At 40.4% G+C, this 21,208-nt stretch overlaps 2 protein-coding genes across 8 annotated transcripts in view; one reads left to right on the forward strand and one right to left on the reverse strand.

The window, feature by feature from the left end:
* WDSUB1 (WD repeat, sterile alpha motif and U-box domain containing 1) overlaps window positions 1-17,902 on the forward strand; it is a 31,849-nt gene extending 13,947 nt beyond the window's left edge. For all 7 annotated transcript variants that reach the window (XM_075152597.1, XM_075152599.1, XM_075152595.1 and 4 more), the window contains 5 exons: window positions 1,577-1,617; window positions 1,715-1,821; window positions 2,746-2,925; window positions 13,805-13,945; window positions 17,446-17,902. In XM_075152597.1, the coding sequence (XP_075008698.1) occupies window positions 1,577-1,617; window positions 1,715-1,821; window positions 2,746-2,925; window positions 13,805-13,945; window positions 17,446-17,609 (633 nt within the window). In that variant the 3' untranslated portion in view covers window positions 17,610-17,902. The remainder of the gene's footprint in view (window positions 1-1,576; window positions 1,618-1,714; window positions 1,822-2,745; window positions 2,926-13,804; window positions 13,946-17,445) is intronic.
* Window positions 17,903-18,092: 190 nt separating this feature from the next.
* Window positions 18,093-21,208, reverse strand: part of TANC1 (tetratricopeptide repeat, ankyrin repeat and coiled-coil containing 1) — a 100,259-nt gene continuing 97,143 nt past the window's right edge. Inside the window, exon 26 of the mRNA XM_075152602.1 lies at window positions 18,093-20,703. Within this exon, the coding sequence (XP_075008703.1) occupies window positions 19,332-20,703 (1,372 nt within the window). The 3' untranslated portion in view covers window positions 18,093-19,331. The remainder of the gene's footprint in view (window positions 20,704-21,208) is intronic.

The raw sequence follows: 21,208 nt of genomic DNA on the forward strand, positions 1-21,208 counted from the left end.
TAAATTTATCTTAGCTTCCAAAGCAAGAAGGACTGTAGCTTTTGACATAAAATCGGGAATGGTGATCATAGAAATTCTTCAGTTAATGATATATAAAGGGCACATAAAATAGAAGCATAGGACGAGAGGAAACGGCCTCAAGTTGCGCCAAGGGAGGTTTAGACTGGACATTAGGAGAAATTTCTTTACTGAAAGAGTGGTCAGGCCTTGGAACAGGCTGCCCAGGGAAGTGGTGGAGTCACCGTCCCTGGAGGTATTTAAAGACGTGTAGATGAGGCGCTTAGGGACATGGTGTAGTGGGCATGGTGTGTTGGGTTGATGGTTGGACTCGATGATCTTAGAGGTCTTTTCCAACCTTAATGATTCTATGATTCTATAAAATAGAAGCATAATAAAGAATTCAAGAAAATTTTTATGTTAAATACAATGTCTTTTCTTTAAAACATATTGTTTAGGCATTTTCTGTAATACTGTTATTACATCCCTCGTGGTTCACCTGTAAGTGGTATTTACCCTTAGTACTTTATAGTATTAAAAATAATAATAATTTTGCTGAAAATGCAGGATGAACAAATTTTAAGCTTCTCCAGCTTGCTCTGCACATACTATTGTACTGATACAATTATTTAATGGGGGTTAAAGTTTTTCACCAAAATCACCAATTTGATACCTCCCCAATTTTTGGCCCAATTATTTTAGTAGTTTGAAGTTTAGACAGGTATGTAAGAAGTCTCCTAGATTTTTTGAACCCCAGAAAATTGAAAGATGGGGAAAACCACTGCGTAAGTATTTCTTAATACTGTTTGTCAGCTTTTGTGGCCTTAGTTTTTTTTCAAATGGGACAATAATTTTTATAGCTGTTGAGGAGAAGTGGGAGCAATAAACCTTTGTGGGAGGGAGAGAGGTTTCAACCTGAAATAGGGCACTTCCCTCATGATGGACAGCTCAAAAAACTGGAGGGCTGACCGATCAATTAGTGATTCAGAACAACTTTGCTCTTCATCTTTCCAATCTATCTGTACCTGTCAAAGAAATAGTATCTTTCATAAGAAGGAAAATCTTTCAAATCGTAAGTTTAAACTGTGCGGAAATCCAGGAATTTGTTTTTTAGTAGCATCTAGTGGCCAAATAGGAGAACCACATGAGTGATTAATTATTGGCCCAATTGAAGGATTGTAGCATGAAGTCTATTTGAGTTTCAGTTACTTCGTCATTTTTGGTCATTTCTAATCCTAGATTTGTGGAAGAAATGTTTTTATCCACATGAGCAACCAGCCAATATGGATGTAATTAATTCAGTTGGTATTTCTGGTATCGTTATGCTGAAATTTCCATGCTGGTTGATTGTTGAAGGCCAGCAGTGTTCCAATTGAATAGGGGACTTCAAGCAGGAAATTCAAGTTGCATTTCTGACTCTGCTGCTGATCAGCTTTGGCAAGATTGTATGACTTCTCTGAACGTAACTTCTGTCATCTTCCAAGAAGCAATTTTATTCCTTCTTTTGAAAGAAGGTATATAAGTGAATGAACATTCTTTTTACTCTTCAAGATTTAAAATCACAAATATTCTTTTACAGAGTACTGGCAATACCCTTCATACTTTGTCTCAGCATACCAGGTAAGAATTCAGTATGATTTTTCTGTTTTACTGTTAATAAATAAAAGAAATTAAATCCTTTTCTTTTGAATTTTCACACATCTATTTTTATTTGTAGATATGTTACAACTTGTGCTTTTGCACCATATAGTCCCTTACTTGCCACAGGTTCAATGGATAAAACTGTGAACATATGGCAGTTTGACCTTAAGCAACTCTGTGCAGGTTAGTGTGTGAAGTATTTGTAATCTGTTCTTTAAATTTAAAGCACAGTATTGTTGAACACCTTCTGAAGATGCAAAAACCCCACTTTTTCTTACATGCAGTTAGTTTGTAACCTCAGGATTATGTGCACGTTATTTATCTTTTCTCTGAATTGATCTTATTAATGTCCTACAGAGGTGTTCTCTTTTTGTTTTTTGAAGAAAAGATATACCAGAAGTATTTTAATTTTATTAATCTGCTGTATCTTCTTTTCTGATATTCACCATTTCTTACTCCCTGGACAGCATTTAAGAGATGAATGTTATTCCCAGAGTGCCGAAAGACTTTTTGGACAAGTATCATTGGCGATGAGTTAAACAGAAAATATGCTAATTGCAAGCATAATTGTCAACAAGAAATACAGCTTATCAGTTGTTATAGGTGAAAAAACCAGGATAATTAATGTTACAAAATATATCATCACCTAAAGTATGTGGAACAAAGGTACATCGATCTTTGTTCAAAGCACAAGAGTAAGTCTGGACTTTGATCTGCTTTTCTAAGGAGGTGTGAGACTTGGTTTCAGTGTCTGCTGACACTTTTCTGTCTTTTAGTTCAATTCAAATTTGACAGAAGTGTAGGCATCTGAGAGATTGAATTCCTCTAAACTTTGAAAATCGATAGGTAAAATTACTGCCCAAAATTACTGCCAAATTACCCAAATTACCAAATTACCCAAATTACTGCCCCCCACTGAAGTAATGTCCAATAGCATTTCTTTTATTGGATATTGGGGAATGGATAGTACTGAGAACACTCGAAAAACAGCGTTCATTACTGCCATTGTTCTTAGAACTGGGGTTTTTTCATTGTTGGTTTTTTGGGGGGATGGGAGGGTGTTGTTTGTGTGGTTTTTTAACTGTCTTTTCTCTTTCCTTTCCAAAGGAAATACTGTAGAAAATGAATCTAAGGTGGCTGTTGAGGACTGGTCAGAGGACGATGTTTCAGCCTGGCTTTGTGCACAAGACTTAGCAGACTTTGTTGGGCTTTTCAAAATGAATAACATTGATGGCAAGGAACTACTGAATCTTACTAAAGAAAGTCTGACTAATGAATTAAAAATTGGTAAGAGTATAGAAATCCAAATAGTTTTTAACCTTTAGAGTACGTGTGAAATGTTGGAATGAAAGTGAGTTAGGAGTTCCATACATGGATTTTTTTTTCCCTGAAGTGCATTTTTATTTCATTACCAGGGCTGATAAAAACCACTAATGTCACATTATCCACAATACTCTTTTTTTTTTTGTGTGTGTTTGCTTATACCTAGAGACATCAAATGCACTTCCACCAACAATGCTGTGTTAAGGGTCTTACCTGCTTTTGTTTCTATTTTCCTTTCTAGATCTTGTATCATTAAGCTGTAGAAAAGGAATTTCAGCTTTTGTGTATACTTTGTGATTCTGACTTTGGTAAATAGGGTACTCTATAGTTTTTCCTATCAGTCTGCAAAAGTGCCATGTTTATAATACTATGTGGTCTACTACCTTGAATTTAGCAGTGAAATTCTTCAGTGTACTGTTACCGTAATAGAAAAACACAAGGTATGTTTTAGTTTTTACTTACTTTGGAGATGGAGCGTTTGATGTTGACGTTTAATAAGAATCAAGCAAAGCTTGCTGGCTCAGACACTTTATAATTCATCAGGTGTCCTAGTTAATACATTGTCCTGTCACTTTATTGCAAAACTGTGACTACATTTTAGAAGGAATCACAAGGAAGTGCCATATTAGTAATGATTCCACAGCGGTAATTCTGAAATAAGAAATTTAAGGATGGTGAACTACATTGGAACTTTCTGAATATAAGCTCTGTATTCATTTTGATGGCTAGATTTAGGTGTAAATTAGGTGCCGGTATGTTTCCCAAAGTGAGATCAAGTACAGCAAAAGGCTGAATGAGTTAAGAAACCTTTTAAAAAGTACAGTTTTATTTTTAGAAGTTAGTATTCTTCATTGCAGGAAGACTGCTCCCTTCCTTCTTTGTTTTGCGTGTGTGTGGGGGGTATTGGTCTGTATCAGATCATATCTCTGTATCTCTGTGTATCAACTAGCTTTGCTGAATTCTAGAAACCAACAGAGATGCTGGGAATCTGTCAGGAATTGTCTTCCACGAAAGACACTTGGCTTTATCAGTTTCTGCACACATTTTCGTTAACATTGGAGTAGCCTAAAACTCTGTTGCAGCAATCGCCAGCTGAGGCTAATCAAATAATGCTGACTAGAAAGTTATGTGAGAATTGAATGCAGTGTGACCAGTGATGAGAACTGACCTGCTGAATGTAGCGTTCGCTACGGGGAAAGAAAATCAACAAAAGCATGTGTTGCCGGATAGGTTTGTAATGACGCTATCGAGAACAATTTCAAACTCAAATAAGAAAATAAAATCTGAGTTGTAAGACCCCATTGTAGGGCAGGCTGTAAGATGCAAAGGACGGATGTGTCTTTAGACAGAGCATGTGTGGAATACAGGCTGATTATGGGAAGCTGGTGCTTTCTGGCTCTTTCATTTGCTATAAAAGGATGCCTTGAGGATTGATTGTACATATGAGCTGAAGTAGCTTCAGTATGTTCTTTCCCATTATCAGGTAAAATGCTCATTGCTCAGTCTCTGTTCTCAAGACTTGGTCTTTTGCCACGCTTTTTCTTCACTAGGTACTTTAACACCCATCAAAGGATTATAGGATAAGGAGTCAGATTTTCACAGGCATCAGGCAGCTGTAAGAAATTTTTAAAAAAGCTCTAACTGAAATCACTTACTGTCTTAATAAACATAAGCTACTCCACAAATATGAACCAGCCTACATGCAATGTGAAGCAATGAGTTCCACTTCAATGGTTATATGAAAGACATTTTTAAAAGAAAATAATGAAATAGACTACTCAAAGTCGCCAAATAAAATAATTCAAATCGATCAGTTCTGAAATGGTAAATGCTTGTGATTCTGCTTCTACATATCATTCTACAACTATAATTGGCACAGAATAGAAATTACGGCCTGATATATTTGACTTGAAGAATTGTCTTTATCTGCCATGGCTCAAGCATTTACAAAATAGGAAAGTATATCTGCTTAAAACTTACAGTTTAGACCATTTTACTTGATGATTGATAGGATAGGAACTTTTTCTTCTATTATTTTTTATTAGCTGCTTATTTCTTGTCCTGTTAGTCTTTGCTTGAGCTCTGATTTGCATTTAATGAAAAGGGTATCCTTACGCCTTTGAAGGCATTTAATCTAAGAAAAAGCGATCAGCAAGTCGTTCACATAACATTTCTTTAGCTTCTTTGATTGTTTTTGACAGCTTTTTGAAAGAATGCTTCAATACCATGCAAATGGAACTAGCCTCTTTCCAACCTAATTGTCATATAATATGAATAATATAACTAATATTGTATTAAACTCTGTAAGATGTTGAGCAAAAGTAAAGTGACCATTATATACATTCTGGCTGAAAAGCTTGTACATTTAACAGAGTTCAGGATTTCTCATTCTTAACAGGCATGGCACATTCACTGCAATTCCGTGATGCAGTTGAGGCAGAAAAAAAGAAATACGCATCCTCTTCCAATTCAGAATACCAGGTGGGGCTACATTGTTCCACGCCTGCATACTCTTTTTCCTGTCAGGCTAACTGAGTGTATTAATGTAAGGTGAATCTTGACTTCAGTTTGTTTGCAGAGGGTGGACAGGAGGTGAAATTAGGTCTAATTTTTGGAAAACCACACCTTCAGTTTAGGGCTTAGTGCCACACAAATGCCACACATCTGCCTTTATGGTACAATATTGTCCTGTAATATCACAAATTGTAAAGAAGTTGGAGGCATTCCAAATACCTTCCTTTCTTCTGCGGCAGATTGAGAAGGCTTCTTTTCACGTGACTCTATCCTGATTTAGGTTAGGTCTGCAAAGAGGACAGATTGTCTTAAAGACAGTTCAACCCGTTCCTCGCTTGCTGCAGGGTGTCCTTAGTACGTAACTTAAACCAAGGATGAGTATGCATAAACTGAATTTGAATCACTTGTGATTCACCATGCCTTACGTGTATACTGAAGTAGGAGTAAACTCTGGGGGAATTGCTCAGGATAGATTAAACAGAAAATCGCACGTGCTTTGCCTATATCAACAAAATCTTAAGTGTTCTTTTATAACTAGTTTTCAAAAGATGATGTGTCATGGATAATTCTTTAATCCCTGACTAGAGATTTAATCAGGAGGTAGTTAATTGAGGTGCAAACTGGATGCTATAATCTTTAATCTGTTTGCATGAGAGGAATTTAGGAAAAATTGCCTGTATGATGAAGATTGTAGAAGATGCCCTCAAAATCTAGTTATAACTACAGAATTATTTGGCTCCTTTTTTACCTTTCTTTCCTTTGGTTATATTCTTAATTTTTCTTGATCCCAAACTGATCTTGTAGATTTTCACAAAACTGCCATGCAAACTCAAGAATAAGCATTAACTTTTATTGTATTTCAGTACTGTATTTCAGTTCTTACATTGTCTTTGTCTTTACATATTTACGACTGCTAGATTGGAAGAAAAAATTGTGACACATTACACCTGCAGGTTTCTTGACATAAAACGATTTTTAAAAGGAGGAATGTTTTATGCTGATGCAAGATGAAGATCACTGATATTGGGGATACACTTCCAATCTTGACAGGTTAAAATTGTAGTGTGACAGTTTATAGAACTCTAAAATTACTTTTCTCATTGTCAGATTTCCTTTGTCCCCTTTACTCACAATTACGTTGGAAAGAACGGCTGCTGTCTCAAACATAGATACGGCTCTATTTTTCAAATTCACAGATACTGTATATTCTCAGTAAATAGGTAATAGTAAGTACTCAAATCAGTTTTGGGATACTTAAATAAACTTGTGGTCCTTCATGAGGGAATATGTGTTAATTGGAATTTTTGATGCCTTACGTGATCATGAAAAAGAGTTTATACCACAATATGTACATTGTAGAGAGAAGAGCTTGCAAGTCCCATGAGTCTCAGATCAGAGTATTCTTCCTTTAAAAAAAAATTAATGCAATTTTCATAGACTCAGACAAAATACCGGCACTCAGGCTCCACGGGTCATCTTTGTGCAAATGAGATTGATTATATCTAATTGAACTGAAATGAATGAATTGAATCTTTACTAAAACTGAAGATTCTTACTGCTCACAATAACAGGCCCCTCTTCCACTAGCCATCCCCGCCACTGGATTTTTTTTTTTTTTTAAGGGCTTTTGTTTTCTGCCAAGAACCAGCTCTAATACCTTCACTTGCAATAGTACATTACTATATCTAATTTGAGAACATTTGTAATAATATATTCATATACTGTCAAATTTTAAAATAACAACTGTGAACACTAAGTATATATTAGACTGGAGCTGTAGGTCAGTATAAAAGGCAATGACAACTTGGCTACTGGGCATTTTAATCATGTTTATTGAAAACAATTTCTTCTGAAATGTTGTTCTCCCCCCCAACGTATAAGATGGTGTTCAGTTTTGGTCAGAAGTTGCATACATTTTTTCAGCATGAGTTTCCTCTTGGATATAGCTGGTTTGGTTTCCCCCCCCACTCCAAAATCAAATATGCATTGTTTTTGTTTACATGGAGTGAGTGCATGGTCCTTTCACTGCTTTCTGCTTGGGCTGTCTTGTTTGATAGTGAAACTATAAATGTAAGTCATTTAATATCACACTTTAAATAGCATAATTTGAAGCACTGATGTCTTATGCTGCTTTGCAGATAGTCATGCCACTATGGTATTTGGTTTTATTTCTAGTGAATGAGAAATAGAAATTGATTCTGCACAATGTGTGGGAATAAACATAACTTGTGTGTCCTTACCCTCTCGCCACCTTTAGTGGTTGGAATCAAGCATGAAACTAGATTGTGAACAATCGTTTTGGCAGAGGTATTAATAAAATACCTCTCACAAAATATAATCAAACTTGATGAGAATTTATAAAAGTTTTAGGTTCCCATACATTCATCTCAATATAATTTGTAAGTGTAAAGCCCCACCATGAATCGAAATTTAAGTTAGCAGCATTTGTGCTATTTCATAATATCTAATTCTGTGCCAAACATTTAAAAAAAAATACAGAGTTGAGCAACTCATCAAGATACTCTTACTTTACTCTCTAGAGCTGATAGGAGAGAACTTAATGAACATTTTCTGCAATCAGTTTAGCAGTAGCAGTGTTGCACAGTGGTGAGATCCGGTGGAAACAATCTCATGCTTTGTAATAAAGGAGAGTGTCGTGGTTTAACCTGGCAGGCAGCCAAATACCACACAGCTGCTGGCTCACTCCCCCCCTCCACCCCCACCCCTCCATGGGACGGGGAGAGCATCGGAAGGGTAAGAGTGAGAAAAACTCGTGGGTTGAGATAAAGACAGTTTAATAGAACAGAAAAGGGAAAATAATAATGATAGGATGTACAAAATGAGTGATATGATGCAATTGCTCACCACCCGTGCTGACCGATAACCAAGTAACGATTGCTACTTCCTGGAACACGCCTACCGTTCATATACTGAGCATGACGTCACATGGTGTGGAATACCCCATTGGCCAGCTGGGCCAGCTGTCCCAGCTATGCCCCCTCCCAACTTTTTTTTTTTTTGGTTTTGTGGGGTTGTTTGTTTGTTTGTTTTAAGCTGAATGACCTTGACTAGCAGGGTACTTAGTGACAACTGAAAAACCTCAGTGTGTTATCAACATTCTTCTCATACTAAATCCAAAACACAGCACTAGGAAGAAATTTAACTCTATCCCAGCTGAAACCAGGACAGAGAGCTTGAACAAAAGGTAGAGGTCTGTGTGTATCATGAGGGCTTCAGTATGTCTTACCCAGGTTTTTTAAGGTTTATCACAATCTTACCGGGGGGAGAAGCTGGCGGCTCACAGCTCAGACAGGTTCACTCTTCGCTGGGTAAAAAACTGGCTGGACGGCCGGGCCCAGAGAGTTGTGGTGAACGGAGTTAAATCCAGTTGGCGGCCGGTCACGAGCGGTGTTCCCCAGGGCTCAGTACTAGGGCCGGTCCTGTTCAATATCTTCATCAATGATCTGGACGAGGGGATCGAGTGCTCCCTCAGTAAGTTTGCAGATGACACCAAGTTGGGCGGGAGTGTTGATTTGCTGGAGGGTGGGAAGGCTCTGCAGAGGGACCTGGACAGGCTGGGTCGATGGGCCAAGGCCAATGTATGAGGTTCAACAAGGCCAAGTGCCGGGTCCTGCACTTCGGCCACAACAACCCCAGGCAACGCTACAGGCTTGGGGAAGAGTGGCTGGAAAGCGCCCAGAGGAAAAGGACCTGGGGGTGCTGGTCGAGAGCGGCTGAACATGAGCCGGCAGTGTGCTCAGGTGGCCAAGAAGGCCAACGGCATCCTGGCCTGTATCAGAAATAGTGTGGCCAGCAGGAATAGGGAGGTGATCGTGCCCCTGTACTGGGCACTGGTGAGGCCGCACCTCGAATACTGTGTTCAGTTTTGGGCCCCTCACTACAAGAAGGACATGGAGGTGCTGGAGCGTGTCCAGAGGAGGGCAACGAAGCTGGTGAAGGGCCTGGAGCACAAGTCTGATGGGGAGCGGCTGAGGGACCTGGGGTGGTTTAGCCTGGAGAAGAGGAGGCTGAGGGGAGACCTCATCGCGCTCTACAACCACCTGAAAGGAGGTTGTAGCGAGGTGGGGGTTGGTCTCTTCTCCCAAGTAACTAGCGATAGGACAAGAGGAAATGGCCTCAAGTTGCGCCAAGGGAGGTTTAGATTGAACATTAGGAAAAATTTCTTTACTGAAAGAGTGGTCAGGCCTTGGAACAGGCTGCCCAGGGAAGTGGTGGAGTCACCATCCCTGGAGGTATTTAAAAGACGTGTAGATGAGGCCCTTAGGGACATGGTGTAGTGGGCATGGGGGGGTTGGGTTGACGGTTGGACACGATGATCTTAGAGGTCTTTTCCAACCTGTATGATTCTATGATTCTATGATTCTATGATTGTCCACAGTGAGGTTATTTTTTAACTTTTTTAAGAACGGACAGTTGGGAGTAAATGAAGTTTAATCGTTTTATGGATATTGTGTTAATCAGAGTGCACCTCATTATAAATGTGATGCACTTTTCTGGGGAGAGGAATGCCAGTGTACAATTTAATTGTAAAAATAAGTTACTTCCATTTTGATATAGGTTGCTTACACAAGCATTGTCAGAGTATTGAGGTGCTGCAAGTCTAAGACCTTATCCTTCATGAAATAGGAGCATAGAACAATGAAGTGTAATTTGCAGGCACAGTGTACAAACACACCTTATTGTTGTTTTGATGCATTGTTTGAAGACAGCAAGGTTACTGTTGATGCGTCTTCACTTTATCCGCTTGAGAGCCTCTGAACTAAGCAGCCTGAAAGAAAACAAGGCAGCATGGCACAAGCATAATTGTGTTTGTAGTTTTATTTTTAAATTAGGACATTAATCTTTTAAAAAACACAGGTTCAGGCATTCTTCAGTCGTCCCTTTGTAAGCCATAGGACAGCAATACTATACAACAGGTGTAGTGTATTGTAATAGAGAGATGTAAATGACCTTGTATGACAAAAGCTAATGCGAAGGTTAAGGGAAATCCAATGAATTATACTTCTACTGAAATGGTATGTCCTTACATTTAGCATGACCGGAAGGACACAGCAGCCAGTAAAAAAGCAGTCAGTCCCTGTAATGTTAGTGGTATTCAGATTTTTACTCTGTAATTACTTTTTTAATCCCTGCAGACAGGTAGTCACTGCAACAATGGTGTGTTTTGTAACACATCAGGCATTTAGAGAAATGACTGTTATCTGTGGCTTGAAATGAGTTCTTTACACTGTGCCAGCTCCTTTTATTTTGGATCTTGCCATTTTATGGCTTGTATTAAATTTAAAACCATGTTTATATCAATTTAAATGTTTTAAGCTTTCAAAGTTGTGTCAATATTTTAAAAGCATTTTTCTAAGACTAATCTTAAAAAGCCATTCTAAGATTTGTTGACGATTTTTTTCAGGGTTCCTCTGGCAGGGTAGTATTTTTATTATTTTTTTAAAATCTGGCACAGTTGGAAGCTAAACACTCACTCTGGCATGGCAGAGTGGGAGAAAGACATAGCTAAGAAGTGAATGGGTGTGGCAGAAATTAGCTTCACCAGGAGACTGATAGATGATCAGGGGAAAAGGGGGGTGTCGGGAAGGTAATTTTGCACACATGCTATCATAGAACCGTAGAATCATAGAATGATTTCAGTTGAAAGGGACCTTTCGAGATCATCTAGTTCCAACCCCCCTGCCGTGGGCAGGGACATCTTCCACTAGATCAGGTTGCCCAAAGCCCCATTCGGCCTGGCCTTGAACACTTCCAGGGAGGGGGCATCCACGACTCCTCTGGGCAAACTGTCACAGTAAAAAAAATTCTTCCCCATGTCCAACCTAAACCTACCCTCTTTCAGTTTAAAACCACTGCCCCTTGTCTCGTCACTACAGGCCCTGGTAAAAAGTCTCTCTCCGTCTTTCTCATGATCCCCCTTTATATATTGAAAGGCCGCCACCGGGTCTCCCCAGAGCCTTCTCTTCTCCGGGCTGAAACAACGCAAAGCTCTCCATAGGAGAGCCTTCTTCATAGGAGAGCTGTTCCAGCCCTCTGATCGCTGTGGTGGCCCTCCTCTGGACCCACTCTTCACAGGTCCATGCCTGTCTTGTACTGGGGACCCCAGAGCTGGACGCAGTGCTCCACGTGGGGTCTGACGAGAACTGAGTAGAGGGGGAGAGTCACCTCCCTTGACCTGCTGGCCACGCTGCTTTTGATGCAGCCCAGAATACGCCTGGATTTCTGGGCTGCAAGCACGCACTGCCGGCTCATACCTAATTTTTCATCCACCAGTATTCCCACGGGCTTCTTCGCAGGGCTCATCTCAATCCATTCATCCCCCATTCTGTACTGATACCGGGGATCTCCCAGACCCAGGTGCAGGACCTTGCACTTGCCCTTTTTGAACTTCATGAGTTGGCCCACTCTTCAAGCCTGTCAAGGTCCCTCTGGATGGCACCCCTTCCCTCGAACAAATCAACTGCACCACTCAACTTGGTGTCATCTGCAGACTTGCTGAGGGTGTACTCAGTGCCACTGCCTATGTCTCTGATGAAGACATTAAATAGTACTGGTCGAAGTGTGGACCCTTGAGGGAAACCACTTGTTACTGGTTTCCATTTGGACATTGAGCCATTGACTGCAACTCTTGGGACACGGCCAGCCAGCCGACTCCTCATCCTTCCAACAGTCCACCCATCAAACCCATCTCTAATTTAGAGACAAGGTTGTTGTGTGGGACCGCATTAAAGGTCTTACAGAAGTCCAGGTAGATCACATCAGTAGTTCTTCCCTTGTCCACCAACGCAGTCATAGAAGGCCACCAGATTAGTCAGGCATCATTTGCCCTCTGTGAAGCCATGTTGGCTGTCTCTAATCACTTCCCTGTCATTTCTATGCCTTGACATAGCTTACAGGAGGATCTGGTCCATGTTCTTACCAGGCTCAGAGGTGAGACTGACTGGTCGATAGTTCCCAGGGTCCTCCTTTTTACTTTTTTTAAAAATGGGTCAATCAAACTGTAACTCAAAGGAAGGAATGGAACGCCTACAACTGGCATGCGGTTTTATTCTTGGTGGTGCACGCTTCCATTTTATAAATTGGCACTCATTGTTACCACTTACAGTGAAGGTGAATGCATATATTAATGGTGGCCTGAGTTCAAGAAGTAGGAACGTGGTTCTGGATCTCCAGTAAGAGAGTCACAAGAACTCATAAGGCATGGGTGCAAAGTCTCAAAACCTCTGTGTGAGTCTGATTGTATGTGTGTTGTGCAGACATGGCTCAAAAGTAGAAGATTAAATATATGTTAGTAAGCTTATACTTGAGCGAATGGTTCTATTTTATGTGGTTTTTCTCCAATTACGCAGTGCAAAGAGTGTAAGGAACAGGGGCCAGAACCTCTTAATGGAGTCTCCTAATCCTGCTACAGCGTCCATGAATTTTGCTGTGCTGCTTGATGTAATATTCTACTAGAAGAGCGGTTGATGCATACACTTGGGAAGTGAGAAGGGTGGATTTGATGCTGCACAGCCTAAGGCACGCTGGAATCCAGAGTGCCTGATGCCGCGGGGCAGCGCTAAACCACCGAGCTGTTACACAGAGGATTGGAGGTGGAGTAAATACCGCATCTTCTCATCCTGTTTGTGTAATGCTACGCCAACAGCGGAGTCCTTGTGTTAAGTGTGCTCAGCCTTACTGGAATTAAGACTTTTGGGAGATGAAGCAACATCCGAATGCCTCCCTACTGATCTGTGACAGATGTAGCACTTTATGTCCATAATGGTGACATAAATACGAGCCTATGCCAAACTGCAGGGCAGATCTGGTCCAAGGGTGATGAGTCCTCACTCAGGTGCTTTGGTGGTAGGTAGTCTTCTGTTTGGAGGTGATGATGGCACTTGTGCACTCTTACACTTTCATACTGTTATTTATGTAGTCCAGTTTCAAGGGAGAAACACTGCTATCTTCCCCTCCGTTTCAGTTTTATCTAGTTAGCTTTGCACGTGCAGCAGTGTGTGATTCTGTTATGCATCAGCTAGAATGCTCTTCTGCCAGGTAGCCACGTCTTTGCAGCAGTGTTGCACTTGCATTTGTTTTACTGTTTGTTTTCATTACTCCACAAAGTTACTGTTAGCCAACAGGAGTGGCGTGCTGTAGTCGAGCTGTTTGTAGTGGTGGCCAAGGGTGTCTGCAGGTTTTTCTGTATTTGGTGGGGGTGGCGAGACGGAGCTGTCTCTCCTGTAACACAACTGCTAATTAATGTAAGACCTAACCTCTTTGCCTTACATGTCTGTGTTGTCCCCTTCACGTACGAATAACTTCTCAGAGTCTCTAGGCCTGCGCAGTAAAGTCCTCCAGAAAATTGAAGAACTGAGGATGAAAACGATCTCTGTTTCTGTTACTATCCCTGATGAGTTCTTATGTCCTATAACAAGGGAGCTTATGAAGGATCCTGTCATTGCAGCAGGTATGTCTTTAAATGACCTTGACTAAAATGAATGACTTAAGGGTAAAGATAGGTGTGGGAACCCAAAAATGGACATATCTTATCAGCTGTAGAAAGATAAACTATTCTAAATAACTGTCGCAACAAAATAGAACTGTGGTAAATGTTTAACTGGCCAAATTATGTCTCTGATATGGAGAAAAATACCATATCAAACAATGCACTTAGTGTCAGCTCTGCCGATGAGGCTGTATAGTTTTTTTTCTTAATATTCCTTCCGTTGTGTGCCTTTGCAAATATAATTACAAGCCCAATGACAGAGTTGTCTCGGTAAGTGCAAAATTGCGCACAGAGCAGGGGGAAAAACCAAAAAACTGCCTCATTGCTACTCTTAGCACACCATGTGTATGGCACTTAAAGTTTGTACAGAGTGAGATTCGTTTAAATTCAACAAGACCTTGGAACTGAGATACACAAGGAGCAGAAGATGTTACGTAGTTAAAACATTTTATGAAGAACTAGTGTTTCATAGTTCTAATCTTGAGGACAGGGATGGGGGGCATATGAGCATCAGGAGATCAGTATATTTTTTTGATGCTCTGTAAACAGTGACTAACTTCATACAGTTTTGAGGTATCAGGCCAGACTTCTGAGAATCAGAACGTTCAAAATATGGAAGCATTTGCTAGCTGCTGGAGTGGTAAGCGCTGCACTTTTAACAGGGCTTGAGCTTCTAAACAACAGCAGTAGGACAGCCTTGCATATCCTTTTTTTAATACAATTTTGAAATAAGGTTACATAGTTTTAGAGCAGGATAGTTTTGCTGAAAAGCTGAGAATTACTGCCGGTCACTATTCACATGTATATTACAAAATCAAATAGGCTTTTTTAAGAGAAACTGTTGACCTTTTAAAATAAAATGTTCACAGTGTGTGTGATCAATCATAGTATTTACTATCTAATAAATATTTCCTGTGCCATTCAGTATTCGTGTATTACACTGCTGTCCTGAAACATGGGATTCCTCTGCTTTTCAGAACACAGGGTGGGCATATATGGGAGTTCCTCACGCTGCTTTATTTTTATAGAAGTTGATGAATGTTAACGATTGCAGGAGGAAAAAGGTTGGTTTGTGGCAAGACAGGTGAAGGAAAGTTTAGTTTTGTGTTTCGAAAGTTCTATACGCACTAGCCAGCTACTTCACTGCCCAGCACTGGAGAACTGAAGTTCCTGTAGTATGAACACAGCTGCAGCTGACCTGAAGATGTGGGCAATTTTGCAGATTTAAATTGGAGGAATTTAGGTATTTCTGAGATTAGAAGGTAACTAACTGAAGTGAGCTGGGTATTTTGTTTAGTTCAGTAAGCTAAGTAAGACTTAAATAAAACCTTTATGCCTCTGTGCTATGTGGAATGTAAGGAAAAATAAAAAGAAGGTAGAATGCCAAACTCTCTATTTCTTTTACTCAAGTGACCAGCCTAAGTAACGTTTTTTCCATGTTAAGTGGCGCATATTCAATAAAGGGGAAGGAAAGGGAGCGTAGCCCTGTGTTAGAGACAGGGCGGAGGGCACAGGTTTGCGTTTCATCAGGCAGAGGTGTTCCTGGGTGACTGTGCTAATGCTTGGCTGGGGGCAGGGGGGAAGGAGGTGGGGTTCGATCCTGCTCCTGTTCTTCGAGGAACAGCTCGTTTCGGTGCTGACTGGAAGAGCTGAGGTCCTGAAACCAGACAGGTGTCGAGGGCCAAGCGCGTGCCCGGCTTGGCTTGGTCACCAGCTGCGTGCCGCCGGCGTTGGTCGCTGAGCCTGCGCAGGAGCAGTCTCTAGTTGTGTTAGCCGTTGGACGCTAAGGAGCTTTTACTCCACCTTATGGCTCATTCACAGGGAAAGGAAAGTCTTTCTTAGCATGTGCATAATGTATTTGGGTGATTTGCAGTCAGAGACAGAAACGTGAAACTAGCCTGAACTGTTTATATTCAGGGCCAGCTTTCATCGTCTTTTTTTTGTTTGGTTGGTTGTGGGTTTTGAGTGGGTTTTTTGTTTGTGGTTTTTTTTTTTTTTTTTTTACTATAAAGGGTTCCTGAAGTTAAAATTATTTTTAAAAAGTTACTCAAGAACTTTAGATCCAGCTAAATGGAAATGTTTAAATTGTGATTAAAATCTCATAGTTTTATTAACCAAAGGTGTGCAGTAACTTTAACACCAATATGCCATTTATGCATTTTGGTAAAGCACAGCTTTGGTGTGTTGTGGTTTGTGGTTTTTTTTTGGTGGGGCATTCCCCCCCTGCCCTTAGGCACTTTTGTTTTGTTTTGTTTTTAACTGACATGCTGGTTTTATTACCAGCTCTGTTTCGTGTTCAGTACTGGTTCAGTACCCTTTATCTTTCTTCTCCCATTGTCCTTAACTGGCAAATACAAACATTGTGCTGTATTTTTGTAAGTATTTGGGGGGGAGGGGGTGTTACTACTTGCAAATGCTTGGTGAGCCTCGACAATGTCTAGTATAGTGTCTTTAGAGTAATTTGTTGTTTCGTTCTGAACAGAGCTAAGCAATTGCAGTTGCAGGCAACTTGATAAGCATCATTTGATTTTATTTAAAGGACCTTTTTTCAAAGGCACTAAGCACTTGTTCTAAACGCTGGTTGTGGATTGCCGTTTCCTGGTTCGTCACCAGTTGCAGTGTTTCTTTCTTACTTGGCCATGAAGGGCTGCAGGCAGAGGGACCTTTGGCAGGCAGCTCTGATGACTCCTTGTAATGAACTTTATCTGTACTGTATATAATTCCTTAACCACAAATAAGGACACAGGCAGATTTTTTATGTAACTTGGTCCTGTTTACCACTTGTGTACCTTAGTCACAAGTTCATGCACGGGCACGGCTTACTCCTGTGACCTCATCAGAGCCAACCCCTTGGGTGGGAAAGGGCTAGTTTTGCAAATGTCCAGTGCTGGCATGCCTCTGCTGCTAACAGACATGTGAGGCAAAATTCCAAGCCAACCAAAATCGCTACAGTGGGAAAACATCGGTGCACAAGCAGAGCCTTTTCTAAAGAGATCTTATTTTGTGTCCCCCGTGTCGTCCCCGCCCCATGCTTACTGCCGTACCTGGCGCTCGGGGGGGAGGCATCAAGACACAGAATTTTTCAAACAATATGCTGCTTTATAGTCGTCAGTGAACTGATGCGACTGTAACTGACTGATAAATTTGCAGTGCTTTCTAAAACAGTTTGTACTAGTTAGTTTGCTAAGTACAGTATAATTTACAAAGTTGAACAAAATTTTGATCTTAATACTCCTGTATAAAGTTTTATTGTAATACATTTAACTATGTAATTTGAAATAAGTATGTATGAGTTTTGGTAAAGCTTTCACAGGCCATGTAGTTTTTCTGTAATCTCAATTTCCCTGTTTGGAAATCCTGATTCCCTTACATCCCTTTTAAATTTAAATAGCTAAAATCTTTACAGTGTAACAGTGCCCAACAGTCTGTAATAAAAGCTTTTGATGATGGTTTCTTTGCAGATGGCTATTCCTATGAAAAGGAAGCAGTGGAAAACTGGATCTGCAATAAAAGACGATCTAGTCCCATGACAAATCTTCCTCTCCCCTCTCTTACGCTTACACCAAATAGGACCCTAAAAATGGCCATCAGTCGCTGGCTGGAGACTCAGCAGAAATATAGTTAAACCACTTACTTTTGAAGTTGTTTACATACAATTTCATTTCAATTAATTTTAATAGCTAAAGGAAATAATTGTATCAGAAACAACTGGAAAGAAAAGATTGTGTTTCTGTTCTAATCTGTGGCTGTCATTTAAATGTTTGTTAGAAAGAAAATCTTCGCTGTTGGAAGCTCCCAGAAAATTACTGAAAAACTTTTTAAGTTATTGGTGATTTTACTTCGCGGTATTTCTGTTTAAGGAATGAAGTATTCAGATTCACAGTTTTTTCAAATAAAGTTTTCTTAACATTTTCACTACATTTATGAGTCTTGATTTTGCCAAGTTAGTCTTTCAGAAGATAAGAAATAGCAAAGTATATAAGCCTTATTTCTTTTTCTAATTTAAAAAACAAAAATGTGTCTTTCTCTGTTCCCTATTGCTGAACGTGTGCTTGGAACAGTTGGGGGGAGTTTCTCCTGTAACCATCAGTGACTGCATCTCATCCCACAGGTATATTAATAATCTTTATTTTGTATGGAAAAAATACAGTAGCTGTGCAAAAATAGAACTACAGGACAAGACTAATATAGGACTTGTACAAAATATCAAAGAAACAGTAAACAATAAATAAGCTAAAGCATAATGATGCAAACTCAAAAAGAATTTGTAAAAATGGGTACGGCTGTTTACAATATACATAAAACACTGTATACAAGCAAGACGTGAAAAGTGACTATGTAAAGTTGACCGCTCCAACCCAATTGCACTCACAGGAATGTCACTACATCTGTTTATTTTCAGAACGTTCTTGCTGATATAAAACCTTATTTCCTCCGAAACACCTTCACAACTTCATCCTGTCATGCGACTGCACATGCACTTTTCCTCAAGCTTTCATCTTCACTCCATCAGTTTCTTGGGCTTCCCATAAAAACACTTACTAAACATTTCATTGCTGTACCTTTTTCACGAATAAACAATAAATCATTTTGCTTTAAGATAGCACCCAAAGGTGATCAGATAAACTATATAAAGTGCGATTATTGTTAATATGCCATAATATTGTGTTCTTCAGTGCAATAACCAATATGGTCAAAGCCTTTCAATACACATGCAAATGTCATTGTTTATTTTACTTGATATCTTCTAGTTACTAAAAATAGTTATATTTACATGTCAAAACATGGCTGCTTATAGTTTACTCATACACAAATTATTTATGCTTCCTAAATGTACATCATGCAACCCAAATTAGATCCCACTAGAAAAGTGATAAAATACTTTGATTTAAAAAAACCCCATACATACACAGATCTGAGTATTATGCAGCAGATACCTTTCTTTTAACACTGTTTTGAGAAGTAAGCACTTAAGCATTATAGAGGCACGATTATTATGTAGGTGGTGAGATGTAATATAACCAAAAGCCAAGATTAAAGCCCTATGTAAAAGGAAAGTCCTATTTAACGGTAAAAGGTAATGGAAAGGCTTTCTCTGCTTGAGGTCCTAGTTTGGTGGACTGATGATGCTGATTGACTCTTTCTACACAAATTTGCTATTCCAGTTACTTTACTGTCCTGTGATGGTAGGACCAGTTTAAAGTGGTTGTATCCCATTAAGGACTGGCCAACAGGGACAGCTTACCCAAACTCACAAGTGACCAGCCAATCAGTATTTTGTGTAGCAGTAATACCCTATGATGTTATGAGCCAAGTTTTTCAACCCTGGAGATACACAAAATAATATTTATACGTTTGATTCAATGAATGATCGCTTTGGTTTTGCAGACGTGACATGACTGAGATGGCTTTCCTTATTGACGTGAGACTGCTGTTTTGATACAGCATCTGGGTATAAATGCGAGGCTTGTTTAGGTGCTCTGTTGTCTTGACAGTGGGCAGGTATTTGGCACTTAAGCTCCCCGTGTTCCTTAGCTTGCATACCATTCTGGTTGCTATCTCCTGGGGCAGCACCGGTAGAGGAAATTTTAGTTTGGTAGTGTTTGACTGAGAACTGCTCAAAATTTGAGGCCTGAATGCCCCCAGAAGCAACATTTGTTGATAATCCGTCCGGCGCCTGAGAGTGCCAAGTGCGACTGGATTGAGTATTTTGCTGCTGAAACCTTGCGGTCTTATCCATGATTCCCATAAATGGGGTATTGCGAGGTCTGTGTTCAGCAATAATACCCTGAGCTTGATTAACGTTATTCTCCTTGAGTCGGACGTCTGGGCCTAGCCCCTTAATACTATCTGAAAAGCCACTGGCTGAAGTTAAGCTGCTGGAAGAGCTGGCAAGAGTCATACTACTGGATGGAGAACTAGGAGAGACACCACTGGTTACAGGACTTTGCTGCCTTGCTTCACTGAGATTCACCTGAGTCGGGGCTGTTAACCTGTCAGCGGTTTTAGCCTTATTTGGAACAGAATGAGAAGAGAGATTCTCATTATGCTGTGAACGGGAACACTGGCTGGACACAAACTTCTCATTGTGCAGTTCAGAACTGGGACCTGTGGAAACGCTTCCAGATGATAATGTGCTTGTCCCTTCCAAATGCTGAATTTTAGAGTGCCGGACTGGCAAGGGACTTTGGGGAAGATGCTGAAAAGATGATTGTGTCTTTGTATTACACTGACTGCTCCCCATTTTTGATCCAGGCTGGACGGAGCTCAGGTGCTGATTAGTTTTCACAATCTGTGCCTGCTTTGTTGGCTGCATGATCAACCCTGGCTCTCTCAAATATTTATTGCCTGTTCTGCTTTGAGGGGACACAGATCTAGCTTTCTGCTGAACACCTTCTTGAAGGGTCCTGCTGTATGATGAAGCAGCTAAGGAACGTTGCAGCCTTTGCGGAGAGGAAACAGATTCATCAGAGTGTGGCAGTTCTTCCTCCCTGTCTTGAAGATTAAAATTATCATTCACAGCTTGTATAATGCCCTCCTCCTCATTATCAGAGTTATTAATTTGCTGTAGTAGCTGTGGAGACTGATGCTTCTGTTGCTGTGTTCTCTGGAACTGTTTGCATTCCTCTTCTACTCGAGCCAGGAGACGTTTTATCTCTTGATTGCTAGGACACAGCTGCGTGGCTTCACGTAAGTCAGCAAGGGCAGCAAGTAGCTTTCTGTTTAGGGGAAGGGGGGGGAAGTCAATTTAATAAAAACCTGGGGCAAATCTGAGTCTCAGGATTGCCTACTACTAATCCACCTCCACCACCTTCAAAGAACTATTCTGATTTGTCATCTCCTGCTGCAGGTGGTGACAATATAAGAACTGGATGTTCTCCAATCCAGGTGGTTCTTTCCCACAGTGAAAGCGCAGACCCAGCCCTAAACCCCTCCCCTTGTACCGTAACAGCTTTTTCAGGAAGGCAGCAGAAGTCTGCTGGTAACACCAGGAACTGAAGCTTCGTCTCACAAGCCCTTTACTGTTACCTTCGGAGTAGGTAACTGGCTGAACCCCGCTTCGTGACCGTTCACTGTTCTGCTTAGAAAAGACACCGTGAAGCAAAAAGGCACCTCTCCCTATACTTCAACTATATCACTGTAGTTCAGTATTTTTCCAGCTTAAAGAGATGGTTCCTCCTCTCTCCCCTTGTTTTTATCTTGAACTGCCAATGATTCAACATA

Source organism: Calonectris borealis, chromosome 6 (assembly GCF_964195595.1).
Source record: "Calonectris borealis chromosome 6, bCalBor7.hap1.2, whole genome shotgun sequence".
Classification (NCBI taxonomy): Eukaryota; Metazoa; Chordata; class Aves; order Procellariiformes; family Procellariidae; genus Calonectris; species Calonectris borealis.